The sequence below is a fragment of the Liolophura sinensis genome, chromosome 12, assembly GCF_032854445.1.
Source record: "Liolophura sinensis isolate JHLJ2023 chromosome 12, CUHK_Ljap_v2, whole genome shotgun sequence".
Classification (NCBI taxonomy): Eukaryota; Metazoa; Mollusca; class Polyplacophora; order Chitonida; family Chitonidae; genus Liolophura; species Liolophura sinensis.
This window is the reverse complement of record NC_088306.1, coordinates 28,486,075-28,503,670: the sequence shown is the minus strand read 5'-3', so window position 1 is coordinate 28,503,670 and position 17,596 is coordinate 28,486,075. Positions and strand designations below refer to the sequence as shown.

Below are 17,596 nucleotides of genomic sequence, written 5' to 3'. Positions count from 1 at the left end.
TTAATAATTTTTCACATTTTCAGCAAGAAAAACCTAAATTTACTCTATGTTTTATAATAAATACATTTATTTACCGCCAATTAGAATATATAATTGGGCAAATATTCTAATACAACATACATATTTACTTTGAGTTAGAGATTGCAATATAACTTCCGGTAAAATTCCAATCTTGGAGTTCATCAGGAAAAGTGTGCGAGAAGGACTGCTTTGAATCAAGTATTGTGTCAGTGACAGACTTATATAGGTATATATCTAGTTTTATTAAATCATAAAGCAATCAAGAAAGTAGGTTTGTAGAAATTACAATATTAATTTTGAAAGATTAACAGAAGAAATGCGTAGCAACCAATTGAGCGTCCTTAGTTGCAAAGTGCCTTTTGACGTTGTCGTCTGCTTACAGTGCTCGTCCTTCGTTTTGAGAAGAAGTTTAATTTCTCTTGGTAAGCAACGGCATATGTTGAAACATTAGCAGTTGTGAAGACTAGGTTTGTCATTAGTTTGTTAGTTATTGAGTCTCTTGTCAGATGTACATTTTGACAAGCGGGTTGTTCAATAAGTTGACGTCCCTCTACCACGTGAAGGTATCCCCGAAAGACTTCAACTCCTTTTCTTATATTGGCCTAGCGTTGTTGTAGTCTCAACGCTGACAGTATTAATTTCGTATTCAACAAGTGTCCAGGCCGATTCTCTTTGTTATCGAACAAGTTTCGTGCAAATAAAAGACACCGACCTTAAGACCAGCTTTCCTCAACCACCGTATCACCACCATATGTTACTACTCGCTTTAGAATAGATTTATTATAACCATGAAGGCTACCACGGTACATGCTCCTTGGCCGCAATGTTAAATAGCCACATGTAGGCCTACGCCTTATTTCAAGGTGAGATTTGAAAGAGGTTATTCTACTGCCCATACTGGAAAGTCAGTTCCATTCTGCAGTCATTAGACCTAGCTTCATGTAATCCATTTAGTATTTAAAATGCTTATATTCATATTTACGCAAGGTCTGTTTCCTTCAAATCTTGCCACAAGTTTCATATTCATGTTGGGCAAGCGTAACAAGTCAGGCGCTGCATCATGGTAGGATGACGTCAGTGCATTGACACAATGAAGATCTCATTCTCAGTAAAGCAGGTGAATGGCAGATACCAAACTGAAACAGAGGTGTCACTGAAAATGTTTCAATTCCCAAGTCATGTTCACTTGGGGTTTACTTGATTGGCCAGTTGGATGAAAATAGTAGCTTAGCCAACATATCTGGTCTGGCCCCACCTGCATTTAAAGTCACCTGCCAAAGGCTCTCCCTGCACCCGAGCAAGTGATCTTTTTCTTTGTTGTCACTGGTTATGTACTACCTTTCAGCCAGGTAAACACTCTCATACCCTTTCCAAATTATAATTTATTTCTCTCAAAAAAACATTATCTTGTGTAACATGCTGCAACAACAATGTTGGTCTAATCTGAACTTTTTTTACGATTTAATCTGAAAGCACTCCTATGACATACAGATCCGATCACGGTAAGAAAAATAATTTTGTATACCCTCAGCCACTTTCTCAGAAAGATACTTGCATCAACAAAGGCTGTTTTTTGTAGTCAGATTTTACATAGAGGTACTTTTGTTCTGTGAGAAGCAAAACATTTTTTTTCAATGGGGCCAGCTACGGCGGCACGTTTCAACCAGGCTAGGTATGAGGGCCTAACTTTGGTATCATTGATTTTCCAACTATGACAGGAGGCCAGTGCACAGAAAAAGAAGAGATTTGACAAGGGTTAACCCAAATTTATTGTTAGAGAATGTGAATCTTAAATGAAATGAACTGTTTTTGGTTTTTGACTGTTGGTTTTTAATTTTGACTAGGTTTTTGTCACAAATGTGCATCCTAAAAATAGAACAAACGTTGTTTCATCCGTCATGTCAGTTTGCATGTAGCCTTTGGCTAAAATCGATTGTCAAGTCACAGGTTACAGTTTGCTGAATTATGCAACTTCTTACAATGATTTTTGTGATTGTGACTGAAATCCCTATAATTTTACTTTATGTCTTAAGTTTTATGAACAGATTATCTGCCAGAATTTTGATTGTACTGAGACTCGTATGAAATTGGAGATTGAAACATTTTTTTTTTTTTGGCAAAGCTACTGAATATTAGTTTTAATACAGCACAATACTGTAAATCTTCAACCTTTTTGATCTTTGAAGCACTTATTTCAGTTGAATTTATTCATACAATTGTCATGACAGTGACGCATGAAATGTTTTGTTTTGTGTTGCTAAAGATGCAAGTTTCGTAAAACTGTGCAGATTATTTCTCTACACCCCATAGTTCTCTCAGAATGTTTCAAGATATTGGTTGTAGTGGTGGTTTCAAAAGTTGAAGAATGAGGGTAGTGCTCTGATCTATTTCATGGATAACACAATTTTTGAATTTTTATTGAAGATACTCTTACCTTACCAAGAAAACTACATTGTTACTATTAGGCATAATAATAAGTTTTTACCATTTTTGTTATTTTCAGTCAGTGGCTTGTGAAAGATCACTTATCATCATGAGTGAACAGGTGAAATTTATCATCCAGGAATTGAACAAGGAGCCATTCAATAAGGGCTTCAACTTGATCAGTTTTGATCAGTTAGAACCCCTGGCTCTTCTCCAGGTTCTCACAGACATTTTGGGCGTTATTGACCCCAGGGTAAGTACATGTATCACAGAGGTTATACAGTTAAATATATTTCTAAGATGTTAATTCATATGTATTTTTGTTGATATTTTCTCATGTGGAGACCAGTAGATACATGCTGAACATGTCGAAGTCTTGGACTGCATGACTTGAAGGCCTAAGGATGTACACCTTAAGTGGTTATTTCATGTCTAAATTACAATAGGAAATAAATTATGTATGAATTGTACCCAAATTATTTGCATATTACATGTTATATGAGTATGTGAAAATATTGAGAGATTATGATCTGGCATACCATTCATTTTTGATTGTTTTGTTAACTAACATGTTCCTGTTAGCAAAAAGTGGACATTCGCGAGGAATCGCCAGACCAAACCGCTGTGAGGATGTTCACCTGTTTGAGGATCCTCAAATACAAACCCAGTACAGAAAACCTGTAAGTAAGGATTTTGGGAACTGTTTTATTTCTGCTAGTATGTACATATATTCGGTAAACTACTAAACCATTCAGCTGAATTCCAGCAGATGTATATTTTTCTCCAGCAGTCCTGATGAAATTCATCCTGTATTTCACCTACTGTAAAAGTGTGCTTAAAGATGAACATAAAGGCCTTGAAATGATACTTTTGGTGCCAACACTTAACATTTACTTCAAGATGTAAATCCAGACCCCGATAACAGTATGCACAGATGTTAATTCTAGCCATTTCATTCATTACATTGTACTGATCTATGATAAAACCATCATCAATCTGACTAGTACTGAACAGTTTATTTCTTTTGAGAATCACTCTAGATATATTTCTCACTGATGTATACATTTGACCAATCCAAAAAATAATGCATGTAGACATTTTCCTGTGCTTGTGACGTTATTTGTTATATTTGACCACTGTTGTTGTTTTTGTAGGAGTACATTCAGAACTGGTCTGGTACAGGCGGATAAGCCAGTCATCTACCCGATCATGGAGTGGCTATTACAGAAGAGGGATGAACTGAAGAAGAGGGCATACCTGGCTAAATTCCTTGTTAAGGTGGAGGTGCCACCTGACATCATGCAGGATGACCAAGTCAGTGATATATACGCACAGGTGAGCATACAAGATTCTGTGGACGGATTTATTATGATAGTAGTGCGAGGTCTTTTTATGAAGCAGTCACAAAGTGTGCATGGCGTCACTTCCAAGACAACATTCGGACAAGAGACACATCTCCATGGTAAATGCTCTTGACGTAGCGTCGTAACAGCAGTGGGGCCTTTGACAGCTAGCGTGATTGGAATTATTATACTTCTACGTACATCTAGAAAATAACGACGGAAAGGAGAAATACGCCAGAAAAATATAACACAACATTACAGATGAAATCGAGCAAACATTAAAAATTTAAGCAACTTGAGGAAGCCCGAGCTTGCAGTCTTAACAGTTGAACCGTGCAGTGATAAGGAAACCCCATATTTTATATACCACCATTTATAGAAGCCATTTCATGCTGATGATCACCACATGGTTTGCTTTTGACAGTATGAAGAGTTGATCGCCCAGTTCAAAGATCTTCACAAACAGCATGAGAATCTGAGAAGCACAGGGCTGAATACGACAGAGATCCGTAAGGACATTTCCAATATGGAGGAGGAGAAAGACCAATTGATGAAAAGAATTGAGCGCGTCAAACGCAAGGTAAGTACATGTACCTAGTAACTAGTAATAATGAAGTCGATGCATCGCCATATAAATGTAAAAGGATGTATTTATGTGGTGATGCCCAGCTATTGACATTGTTCGGATTTTTATTATTTTTCTTCCATTTTTTTGAAAGCTCTAAGGGCTGTAAAAAGAAAAGTTTTTACTCGATGTTATTGAAATTTAGTGGCTTTAGGAACAAGGTTAGGAGGCAGATTTTGGCTGTGTTTGGTTAACTTCGGTCACATGATATGACAGCCATCTTGGATTTTGATTAAAACCTTTAAATATCTTCCTCTCAAGAACAAAGGAACAGTTTTTTTGAAATTTGATATACTTGTAGAGTGATTCCATTCAGAACAAATTTGAAAAATCTTGGTCATGCATTGAAAACTTTGAAATCTTGCCATTTGTCGAACTTATGATGTCATAAAAATTTTTTGATAATGTTTTCATGTTTTCTGGTGTATTTGGTTACTCTTATTTTGAATCTGCTTTGAGAGTTTGCCTATCTCTATAACTTTTTTGGATATGGTCAAAAACTTTTTTCAGTGACATAATTTCAGTGGCCTGTAACTCGAAAACTATGGAAGGTACAAATCTGAGACTTGCACCAAATTTTAGCCCAAGATATGTAGTTTCTACTGAGTGTCAACAGATATGAGCTACGGTCAATAGTTTTTTCGTTAGAAATGTTTAAATGGCACCATCGTACTTCAGAAATAGAAATGTAACCGTGTACATTTAACATAGACTGTACAGGTAACTGTGTATTACTATACATGTGCTTCAAGTAACCAGCTCCACCGGTCAGCCACCTGTCACTCAAACCAAGAAATGAACAACTCACCCTCCTCTCCAAAGCTATCAATGTACAATTTGAATGTTCTCACATAGGCTAGCCCTGTTTGCAATGCATCATGGGTAATTCTCACAATCCCGACTGGGGCCCCCGTGGCTCAGTCGGTTAGCGCGCTAGCCAGCGTAATGACCCAGGAGCCTCTCACCAATGCGGTCGCTGTGAGTTCAAGCCCAGCTCATGCTGGCTTCCTCTTCAGCCGTAAGTGGGAAGATCTGCCAGCAACCTGCGGATGGCCATGGGTTTCCCCTGGGCTGTGCCCGGTTTCCACCCACCATAATGCTGGCCGTCGTCGTATAAGTGAAATATTCTTGAGTACGGCGTAAAACACCAATCAAAAAAAAAAAAAAAAAAAAAATCAATCACAATCCCGACTGCATTTCCACATACCCACGTGCTATCACCAATGTAAGTCCAAAGCGATGACCATCCATATATGTACCAAAAATTTCTATCCGTTCCTGAATCTTGAGTCATGACAAGCCCAAGAAATGTAACTCTTATCAGGTCAGATTCAACCGTTACAGAAATACTGGGCTTTCCAGTTTCTTTTCAGGTCTACACCTTACATGCCCATAAGAAAGAGACAGGCTTTAGGATGCTGCACAGAAAAGTAACTACATGTACGAAACTGTATACCATGGCTTTGGACTTGGGATCTTTTTTGAAGAAATTAACACACGGCATGGCTAATTCCTTCTAACAATTTCTCGCCACGTTATGGCTGAGATATTGCCGATGTGGCGTTAAGCCATAATCATTCATTCTAACAATTTAGACCAAATCTAATATCTTTATAGTCTCCTAACATTTCCTGTCAGCTACATGTACTCTGTCCTCGCCCGCTGTCAAAACTAACCTGAGCCCAGGCAAAATAGATGGGACAGTAAAATGGGGTGATTTGCACGCCGTGTGTCAAGCAACTTGAAATGTACATACTTAACCAGGTTCGATGATCACAGTGGCCTAATACGGGCAAGACGCTGTGGTGGTTTCAGAACTAGACGCATTGTATATGATATCTGGTAGTGTGGGGTTCAAACCCAGTTGATTTTATTTCATTTTTGTCATGCTTTTTCTCCATGTTGTCAGTTTTTGATGATGATATTACTCATGCTATGACATGTGTATATTTATTATTAGGTTTCAAAACTGTTGTTGTCATCAGTGGTATTCGGGTTCCATGTGTCTTGTGTCGTGTGTAAGTTCATGTATGCTCGGCACATTATTAAAGGCCAATTGGGTTTCTCAAAAAGTCTTCCTAGGTAAAATTAATCAGACATTTGTTGTCCCGAAGTGCTTTCTGGTATGGAGCAGTAAACGTGGCTTGTACAGGTGACTGATGGGCTTCTTGTTATAACTCTCTGTGATGTTACAGGTATAATTTTCTATTGTCCGATGTGGTCTTAGACCCGACTGATGGCAACATCTACAGCTACGGGTATCTTGTTAGGGACAGACCTAAAGCCATTTTGGTTCCAGAAAATGCTTGGGCACCTAAACTAATCTAGCTGTATTAAAAATAACAAGTAAGTGGAACAAAAATATTATGGCATTGTCAATAAAAAGTTAAGTTTTCATTAATTTGCTAGGTATGGTTTTATCCATTCAGTGAGCTACAACTTCATGCCATCAGGTGCATAGGTTATGAGATTTGTCTGTTTTGGGGGGTGAGGGATTCCTCTTATTTACACAAGCATTTTTAGGAGTTCTGAATTTGCAAGCAGTATAAATGACAAGGTTAAAAAATTGTGTGAGGTACATGTGCATGTAGTTTCCTCTGTCTCATCCCTCTCATTGCTCTGTTTTTCTCATCCCTATCATTGCTGTGTCTTTCTCACCCACCTCATCACTGTGTCTTTCTCACCCACCTCATCACTGTGTCTTTCTCATCCCTCTCATCACTGTGTCTTTCTCATCCACCTCATCACTGTGTCTTTCTCATCCACCTCATCACTTTGTCTTTCTCATCCCTCGCATCACTGTGTCTTTCTCACCCACCTCAACACTGTGTCTTTCTCACCCACCTCATCACTGTGTGTCTCTGTTACAGGTGGAGAGTCACCCAAACTCCCAGTCCATGATGAACGTGGCAAAGAACTTGAGGAAGGAGAGAGACCGTGATACTAAACTGGCTGCTCAGAGACAGGAACAGAAAAACCTGGTACATTGATAGCATCAAAATCTTCACCTGCATGTATTAATACATTTTTTGACTTTTTTAAAATATTTTACCATACTTAAATAATGTTATGGTTTCCCTCTGAAACCTGATTCATAATTCACACAGAAACATTTAGTGATGTGTTTTAAATGTTTCTGTCTTTAAACATGAACACATGTAGGGCCATGACTGATTCACTTGGTTGATACTATGATGAAGGCTTGAATCCAGCTATCACTAGTTCCACTGTGGAATACCAATTTTTCATGGGAATTTTTTGGACAAATATGATAGATTGGCTCTTGTTTGGTACCGTACACAGTTGTACAGAATAAACTTGGTGAGAAAAAACTGTTTACCAGTGAGGTTACGTGTTCAAATCCTGCTACTGCTGATTTGGCCGCAACTTTACATAATTGTGTGGGCTCTCGGGGTGGGCTGATTTTCCTCCGGGGTCTGCTCATTTTTCCCCACCCACAAATATTGTTGTTGACATACACAGGGCCAAATACAAAGTCATTTTGATACCTTTTAGAGGTGCCAAAATTACAAATTACCTGATAAATTTATCCTAATGTTTGAAATATTTATACCTTCACGTGTACCTTTATTTGTACAAAAATTTGTAGGAAATTTTTAACACTATAAGCTGGAACATATAAGACATTAATTTTAGGTTTCTTGAAATGTAAGAATAATTTAGTCCAAAATAACCTGCTAAACTCGTTTTCAAATTAGAAAGCTAATTTGATCCTGGTATATATACCTTGTAAGAATAAAATATAATCTTGTATATAGATTAAAACAAACAAGCAAACAAATGAATCATCAAAAAAAAAATGCTGGACCCTGTTGTTCAAAACTGTTTTAAGACTTAATACCAGATTTAAGTTTGAGCCAAGTCTTGAATTTAATACTTAGCCCAAAAATAATTGTGTAACAGTATATTAAATATGAACTATAAGTCTGCTGCTGTTATACTTTGACAATGGACAACTGCACTGGCTGCTAAATTTGGCTCAAATTTAAAGATGAAGAGTGACTTAATACCAGTATTAGCTAATACACTTCCGAACAACTGGGTCCAGGTGGTTACATTGGCATCTTACTCTGTCAAACTCTGTCTTTTTGTACATAGTCCACATGTACATGTATTCAGATAGGGCTGTATGGTTTCAGACTTCACGGCATGTTATCCACTTTCTCTTAATTTTCCGTGTTGAAGACAAAGGTGATAAATGTTAAAAGGCTTAAATGTTTTTGTCATGTAATTTAGATTCAGCACTGTGAACAGAGAATTCAGAGGCTCCAACAACAGCTGCGGGACATTCGACAGGCCAGCGTGGGAGCCACGCCTGAAGGTGACTTCTCCACCCACTCATTTGTATCTGTACTCATATTACAAGCGGTGAGATGCCTGACTCTCAGTCAGTGGTGGTCTTGGAGACGTTTGAACATTGTTATATTTGTTAAAGTCCTACTTTAGTCCCACAAGAGACCAGACGGAAATGTTACACTGATATGAAAGATGTATAGACCTAAGGAACAGAGCTAATAGCGTAGTTTAAAAGGATTTACTAAAAATGCCATCATTTAAGCCCTATAAGGGAAGACTCCTCAAGGAAAAAATAAGGATGTTATGCTTGTCTAATAAATTTATTTGAATGTAAATTTGTGGGTTTTGTCCAAACACATACATTTGATCTGAATTATAATATTTATTAATATATTAAAAATATAAATATGATCAAAATTCAGGTTGAACTCATTTGTTACCTGAAATGTATTTTTTAACCCTTTGTTACTTCCACATTTTTAACATTATTATGCAAAGATAATACAGACCAAAGAGGGGGTCCCAAATACAAACACCATTTTTGTGTTCAGGACTGTTGCAGCGTCTGGATGAAGAGACAAGAGCTAACAGTTACATCGTTAAGGAGAAGCTCCCTAAGGAGATAGAGAGTAAGAGGAAAACGATTCAGGAGTTACAGAGGGTGGTGATGGAGCCAGCGATGGGCCAGTCTGACCTCGACCACCTGCGGGATAAGGTACTGGAGATAAGTCCCGGAAGCAGCAAGATTAATTTATAAATTTTATTTTATTAATTTTACGAACAAAATACTCCCCTTTTCATTGTAGAGCCTTCGTCATGTGGGGAGACGAGTGTATTTACCTGTAACCTGCATCAACATCATGTGTCTGCTGACAAGGTTATCTCCCTTTGTTTGGGTGTGAAAACAATGATCACATCACTGAAGCGATTCACTTTTACGTTGATCTTTTGGGCTGAATTGATGGGCCTTTAGCAGGAGAAATTTGTTACAAGGTTCTTCAGTGTTAGGATGTGGAAATATATTGTGTCAGAATACTGTGTATGACCTGGAGCAGATCGTAGTCTAGCGATTTGAGGCACTGGCCTTTCAGTGGTACACAAGATGTGTGTTCAGAACGGACCTTGGATACGAAATGTTTACATCCGTCTGCTCCCAGTGCTCCTGGGGTCGATTACATGTGATTGACTATTAGCTTAGTCTAATGTTTGTAGAAGACCAAGTGTGTCTATTGCGTGGGCTATCTTCCTTTGTTGGGCTGTGAATACGTTGGTCCCATTGTTGAAGCAATTCACCTATATATCGGTCTTCTGCACTGAATTGATGTGTCTTAGCAGGATAAAATCATTACATGATAACTCAGTGATAGGATATACAAATATATCAGTAATCCTCATGTGTGATAACCTACACAGCGGAATTCGAGAACATATCTATAACTATAGCGCATGTAATATACGGCTATAGGCTAAAGAATATTTGCTTTTTTCTGTTATCTCTTTTGTTTATCAATGTAGCTCAGTATGAGGATTATTGACGTCATATATTTGCGTATCCCATCACTGAGTAATCACGTAATTAATAATATTTGACCTAAAACGTCATCAGTGACTATTAATATTACTCATTTTGCTTGATTCTGACAGTTTCATTCATCTGAGACACATGTTTTGATATTTCTTGAGAAGGGAAGATGTATCCCACTGGAAAAGCGAAAAATGAAATATTTTATGACATTTGCCTCTAAAATATGCACTGGAGTGGGCTAATTTTTAGAGTGAAAACAGTGTGCCACCCATAAAATTTCCTTGTGGCAATTTTACATCAGTTAACCAGAGCCTTAAAAGGTAAGGCTGTGAGACACTTTTATAGGATGTTCTCCAATACTGAGTAGCCAGTTTTGTTAATGAAGTCATTGCTGTGGCCAGTTCTCATGATAATTAACGTGTACTCATTACAGCAGCTACACGAAACTCTCGATGTTTTCATGTAGCACAGCTATTTTAGATCCTTACCCTATTTTTTTATTTTTGGGACACCAGGTCTGCTCTTTTTAATCAATATACATGTAATTGTGGCAGGAATATTTAAATTCTTGTTTTCACATGGCTAGTACACTTCATGACCAACATATTTCTGCCTTTACTTTCCCCAAAAAACTGAGAGCAAAATGTAATTCTTTTCTTTCAGCAGTACTTGTCCTAAAAGTGAGAAGAAATAGGCTATGTCAATCTTTTTCTTCCTCTTCAGATTGACCAGCTTAATGTGGAGACCAATCAGTTGATCGAGAAGAGAATGCGCAGTAATGACCCCATAGATGACAAACTCTCACTCTTCAGACAACAGGTAATTATTTATTTATTTCTTTCACATTGTAGTCCAGAATATTTCCTCATATAAAACAATGGGAAGTATCATGATGAATAATAGTCAGGATTAGTACACTCAAAATTGTACACTCATTAAAGTGAGCATTGAAGGCTGTGACTTTTTTCTTTCTATTTTTTTTTGTAACAGGCCGTAAATCATTTTTACTTGGGACACTCTCTCTGAAAAGAAAAATTCATCTTGACTGGGGACTGTTCTACTTAAACCAGCAACTGTTATGATGCAAACCAAGCAACTACGTCCCTTCCATGTGCCTTAGGTTTCAGTATCAGTTTTGCTAATTTTATAAGGCCGTACCAGATTTCATTGTTGTTTTACGCGCAGAATAAATCTTTTGTCAATATCCATTTTTTTAAAAAAATATTTTAGCGTCTACTTTGCCCATAGAACATAAACTAATATTCATCTCACACCTAATCCGAATAAACATTTTTACTCATCAGTAGTGCGAAAACAACTAACACCTCTTTCAGTACTGCTCTTGGTAGGTGCGAAAGTAATCTCACATACATGTATAGTGATAATCCATCCCCCATTGTTTTAATCTCTGATCCAGATTACGAGGATTAGCAACATCGCAAGAAATAAAAGAGGATTAAAGCCACCCTTGATAATACCTGTGTGACGTGCATCAGTAATTTCGACCATATCATAACTGGAAATTAGCCTAAACAGTTTTAAAATTTTTGCCTTGATTAAATACGCCAAAATTAATTGCCATGAACCCATTTTAGAAGTAAATTTGCGAAAATAATGAGTATACAGCATTTAAGCGAAAACACTTCATATGGCTGATCTGTTGAGTTGTTCTGTTTCCAGGCTGCCATAATTAGCCACAAGAAGGAGGCAGCGGCTGTGTCGCTCCGTGAGGCTCGGGAAGAGTACAATAAAGCCCTTCAGGAAGCTGACGACAAACGAGAGCTTGTCAAGGATGTTGACGGGGGAGAAGTTCTCAAGGGGGAAGATGTGAGTTCCCTCCCTTAACTCCTAAAGCTTCTAGGGGGCAGGCAACTGGCACACTTGTAGCAGACTTCTGTCATTCCAGTAACATTCCCTTAGCTGTACATGTGTGTTTCTGTAGGGCATGATTGTCAGGTTTTGGATATTATGGCTACTTATATTACTAGGCCAATGTACGTGTTGGGCAAACAGGTCTACTGAAAGGAAGTTCACCCTGACAAACTGCCAAACTCAAAAAAAATGTTCAGCTGTTTGAAAATGGAACATGCATGGTTGAATTAACTCTTGATTTAATTGTTTGTCGTTTTGCTATTTTTGTTTTGTTATTTGCTATTTTTCATTTGTCATGCCTAATCACATACACCGGATTAATGCAAAGTTTTTCAACACCAAGAGTAGATGAGAGCTAAGTTTTGTGATATAACCAGAGTCTGGTATCAGATATTCAGATTGTATTATTCGTTAAGTCTCATTAGATTCATATAAGGCTATTACTTTGTTTTTATTCTGAACCTCATCTGGTCTTATTGCTTGCAGATGCATTTATCTAAGTAATTTAATGCCTATATGTTGTGTGCATTAAAGACAAATCTGTATGAAATGGATTTAACTTCACCTTAGCCTGTCAGTGTTGTTACTGTGGCACAGTTGAATGATGTTTTCGTGTCGTATGAATTGTCTCCAGGTTTTGGTGTCTTATGAGTTGACTCTAGGTTTTTGGTGTCTACTCTAGGTTTTACTGTCTCATGAGTTGACTCTAGGTTTTGCTGTCTTATGAGTTGACTCTAGGTTTTGCTGTCTCATGAGTTGACTCTAGGTTTTGCTGTCTTATGAGTTGACTCTAGGTTTTGGACTTGTTGTCTTGTGAGAGTTGGCTAGAAATTTTTTAATGAGCTGTCTTGTATGAGTTGACTCAAGATTGTGGACAAGCTGTCTTGTGACAGTTGGTTGATGGATGGGTTGACCTTTATTCCTTGAAATTTGTTACTTAAGATTTTGACTTGGGAAGCATGGATGTAAATCAGGAATTTCTATATCGCATTTTCAGTTTGAAATTCAGGTTATGGTTTTTCTTTTCAGTTTAAGCGATACGTGAACAAACTGCGAGGTAAGAGCACCATCTACAAGAAGAAGAGACAGGAACTGGCAGAAGTTCGTGCTGAGACTGGAGTTTTGTCACGGACAGAGGAGATTCTCAAACAGCAGGAGAACAGCATAAATCAGCAGCTCGTGAGTTATCCCCCTGCATGGGAGGTTTTCTTTGTTATATACATGTACTATATACCACACTTAGTAAAGTGCTAATAAGGATATCGAAATATTTGTTTATGAAAAGAAAGTAAAGAAAAAAAAGGCAAGAAAAAGTTACGATTCCTGGCTGGAAGGTGTGATGAGTTACAAAAAGGGTTTTGAGAAACCAGTGACATAAAATCTGTTTTCATTGATTCAGTGCCATTTTATGTCTGATTTACAATGTGACATAAAAACATGTTTGTATATGGTTTGGACATAAACTTTACTTTGAAAGAAGCAGGCATAATTTGCATGTTTTATCTGAAAATGTTAGGGAAGACAGATGAGCATTTGAAAATGTCCTTCACCATGAAGAAGTGCAAGAACATCAACAGTATCCTCCATAGTTACAAACAACTATTCATACACTTTTATCTGATATTCAAGATCTTTTTGCACCTTTAAAGGCTCATAAATTACGATACGGCCCTGGCTGTCCCATTCTGTGAATGTGCTGTTTTCAACTTGTGACCTTTCAGGGTGTGCTGGAGAAGAAAAAGGGTGTGGCAGGATACAGGGAGACACAGGAGGAGCTGGAGAAAGTGTCCTCCGTCAAGAGTGAATATGACGACATGAAAGGCAAGACCCTGGAGGATATGTCAGAAATGGTGCGGCAGCTTAATGCCACCATCGCCCGCAAGAAGGGTGCCCTGGCACCCGTGATTAAAGAGCTCCGGCCCATGCGGCAGAGATGTCAGGTATGTGGATACAGCGGCGAGATTGTGAATCTACACAAAGGTCTCCATGAATGCTGTTATTGTCAGCAACACCCTCAAAACTCGTAAAAGCGATGGGATTCAAAAGTTTCCTTTTCAAAACTGAGACCCACTCTTACTGTTCACAGGGCCTTGGTGACAAAGTGCTTGACAGTGCTTGTGTGCACGTTGCACATGAAAAGATCTGCCTGTAACTTGCCAAAGGTTAATGGTTTTCCCTAGACACTTTCTAGACACTCTGGTTTCTTCCACCCACAAAGCTGACCGCCCTGTTTTTTATAAGCACACATATCAAACGTTGTCTACCAGCAGCTGGAAAATAAGATGTGTCTTATGCATATGTTTGCTGCTTTTCAGGAGCTAACTGTGTTGTACGAAGACAAGAAGGCAGCGTATGACACGTGCTCTGCTGGACTAGAGAGTAACCGCTCCAAGCTAGAACAGGTCAGTATTAGCTGGTTCTGCAGGAATAGGAGTAACTGTCCCAAACTGGAACATGTCAGTATTAGCAGGCTCTGCTGAGCTTGAGTGATATTGAATATCAGCTTCTGTGCTGTAAGTTTACTTGAATAAAGATTTTATTTGTGCATGACTGTAGAAATAATATTTTTATCTTTAAATGCTTATTTTTAAAGGACACTGATGCTTTTTACTCTGTAGCAGTGTAGAATTTAACTTTTGATTTTCAGGAAGTGCGCACTCTCCATGAAGAGGTATCTGCCGAGGAATCGCGCTACCATTATCTAAACTGTATGATGGCGATTATAAAGATCCAGAAACAGAAGATCGATGATGAGATGAAGGCCTACACCTCATCTGACCCTCAGGAGAAACGGCGAACTTTCAGGTGGGATGTTTTGCGTGTTTGATCTCTAGGGTCCTCACAAGTCACTTGAAAGTACTTGAATTTTGTTTGAAAAGTTTTTCAAGAGCTTGATATTGTTTAGGGATAAATCCTTGTAAATACTTGATTTTTCAGTGTCAAAAATCATTTTGCTTTATGTTCAAATTGACTTCTGTATAAGCTACCAAAATGCTAGAGTACTGTTTGTGAAGGTTTGTGCTTGAACTGAATGAACGGTTATTGAACGTTCTGAAAAATAAAGGTTAATAGATCCTTGAAAGTCTTTGAATAACATTTTCTGTGACTGTTTTGAAACCAGCATATTGCAAATTTCCAATACATATAGGTAATGCTGCGGCACCTCATGCAAATTGCCATACATTGACCCTGGTATTGCATGTGTCAAATACACCCACCTTTTACATGTGACCTCATTATGCACCCTAATTTCTCAACCTTTTCTCATATGGAAGAGCATATTTCAATGAGATTTCTGCACATTTTTTATTGGAATTTGAGGACAAAACTAGATTGGATGGGTTGGCCAGTTTCAGGGCTTTGCAAAAAGTGTATTATTTAACAGTTTACGCACAGAAAAATGCAGTCAGATGCTAATAAACATCTTGTAAACATGCAAAAAGGTTGAGGAATTACTGTTACCGTTGTTATTATGCTTGCTACTAAGTGTTAAAAAATAAATGATCAAATATGTATTCAGTTTTATTTTTCTTCTGCAGGGAAATGTACACCAAGAAAATACAGGAGCAAGAAAATTTGGGAAAGGGATTGCGTGAGAAGCAGAAAACTGTGCGTGAGCAGCATGGTCCGAATATGAAACAGATGAAGATGTGGCGAGACTTTGAGAGCCTCATGGCTTGCAAGAGGAAGTGTTTTGACCAGGCGAGGGCTGGTGGGGGAATGGACGGAGCCGGGTTGACGTACGGAGAGCTCCCTGCCCCTTCAATGCAAGAAGAGGACAGACTGGTGCTGTAGTGATTTCTGCCTATCTTGGCACTGTCCCCAAGTTTTAGTGATCCAAGGTTTTGGAATTGAACTTATGTTTGACCATATGTTTCTACTAGATTCTTGCATGACTCTATGTGCATGTCCTTTGGATCTGTTCATGATTTCTGGATTGTATCTACCTTGTTGGCAGGTAGATGGTGGCATTTCCAACTCCACATCGCCTGTAGACGATGTTTCGGTTACATTATTGGTATCTCTAACCTATTCAGCTGACATTGTCCACAGGTACATGTATGTTCTGTCTACATTTCCTGAATAGGATGTTCAGTCCACATTGCCTGAAGGCAATGTTTTGTCCACATTGCCTGAAGACGATGTTCTGTCCACATTGCCTGAAGGCGATATTCTGTTCATATTACGTGTATCTGTAGGGCCCATTTCTGTATTCTGCCTTGACAGGTCCTGTTCTGTTCCCTTCACATTACTCATAAGGCCTTTTCTGGCTACATTATTGGTAGGCACTATTCAGTCTTCATCATCTGTATTTTGTCCACATTTTCTGAAGACCTTATTCTGTCTGAATCATATTGTCTGCCAGCCCTTTTCTCTGTACATTTTCCAAGGGTCGTAAGCCTTCTAAGCCCTATTTAATTCCCATTATGTACAGCCCCTACCCTAGCCATAGACCCTATCTTATTTACATTATCTGTAGGTTTTTGTCCAGGTTATCTACATTCCTCACAGCTTCTCACAGAAGGCGTTGTACTGTCCAGTATTCTGGCCCTGTTCTGTTTAGCTTGGTACTCTCTGCATGTTTACTTTAGGTATTTAAGCCTCTATTTTTTTTCAATACTGTGTTAACCCTGTCTAAACTTTCTTCTGTTTGTGCTGTACAAATCTCCTCCAAACTTGTATTTGATGCATTCCATTGAGCTTTCTACTGAATGGTTGAATTCCGTCCATTACTGAATGACAGTCTAACTCAGTTTGAGACATTGTGATAATGAGCACATGTAACAACAGTACATGTAACAAGTATACATGTAACAACAGCCGTGTTTCGATGGAGAGAAAAACAGCTCATTTTTTCTACTGTTTTAAACTCTAAATAATGTTGATCCCATCACTGTGATGTCTGATCGATCTGAGACAATAGATTGTGTCCATGACTTCATGAAAGTGAAGCCTATTGAGATTGCTTTTGTTTTTCATTCAAATTATGTAATTTAAGTAGAAGGAATAAAAATTTTTAAAAAAAGGACAAAACAAAGTTATGAGGCTCACTGGCACTTGAATAAGTCTTCATGCATGTAAGCAGAATAATTCGAAACACAAGTTGTTGTTAGAAATTGTTAAATTTTATGTCTTATCCACGTTGATGTATGAACTGTAAATTACATGTATTTCAAAAGTGAGAAGTGTTTGTTTTCAGTCAAAATGCGAAAACAAGACTCCCTACAAACATATTCGCTGTTAAGTGAATTTTAAAATATACTTAAAATGATCTTAAACTGGCTTCTACGGTTTTACGTGGAAAGGCCTACCAGCAACCAGCGGATGGTCAGGAGTATACCCCAGACTCAGTCTATTTTCTTCCCAAGATAATGCTGGCGGCCATCGTAATATACTTGATTTATTTATTTATATGACTGGTGTTTTACGCCGTACTCCAGAATATTTCACTTATACACATTACATCAT

At 38.1% G+C, this 17,596-nt stretch overlaps 1 protein-coding gene across 1 annotated transcript; it reads left to right on the top strand.

The window, feature by feature from the left end:
- Positions 1-162: 162 nt before the first annotated feature.
- Positions 163-16,177, top strand: LOC135479250 (intraflagellar transport protein 81 homolog). The gene is made up of 15 exons (XM_064759063.1): positions 163-247; positions 2,525-2,698; positions 3,028-3,125; positions 3,600-3,780; positions 4,213-4,368; positions 7,284-7,394; positions 8,671-8,755; positions 9,282-9,445; positions 10,979-11,074; positions 11,936-12,082; positions 13,157-13,306; positions 13,849-14,067; positions 14,443-14,529; positions 14,775-14,932; positions 15,667-16,177. The coding sequence occupies exons 2-15, from the start codon at positions 2,555-2,557 to the stop codon at positions 15,920-15,922; spliced, it is 2,052 nt and encodes a 683-aa protein (XP_064615133.1). The 5' UTR covers positions 163-247; positions 2,525-2,554; the 3' UTR covers positions 15,923-16,177.
- Positions 16,178-17,596: the final 1,419 nt, after the last annotated feature.

Excerpts from the sequence above, each read along its gene's own strand:
- LOC135479250 (XM_064759063.1), top strand. The coding sequence starts at position 2,555 with ATGAGTGAACAGGTGAAATTTATCATCCAGGAATTGAACAAGGAGCCA. Across the intron at positions 7,395-8,670 it reads GACAGGAACAGAAAAACCTG|ATTCAGCACTGTGAACAGAG; the intron begins GTACATTGATAG and ends CATGTAATTTAG. Across the intron at positions 8,756-9,281 it reads CGTGGGAGCCACGCCTGAAG|GACTGTTGCAGCGTCTGGAT; the intron begins GTGACTTCTCCA and ends TTTTGTGTTCAG.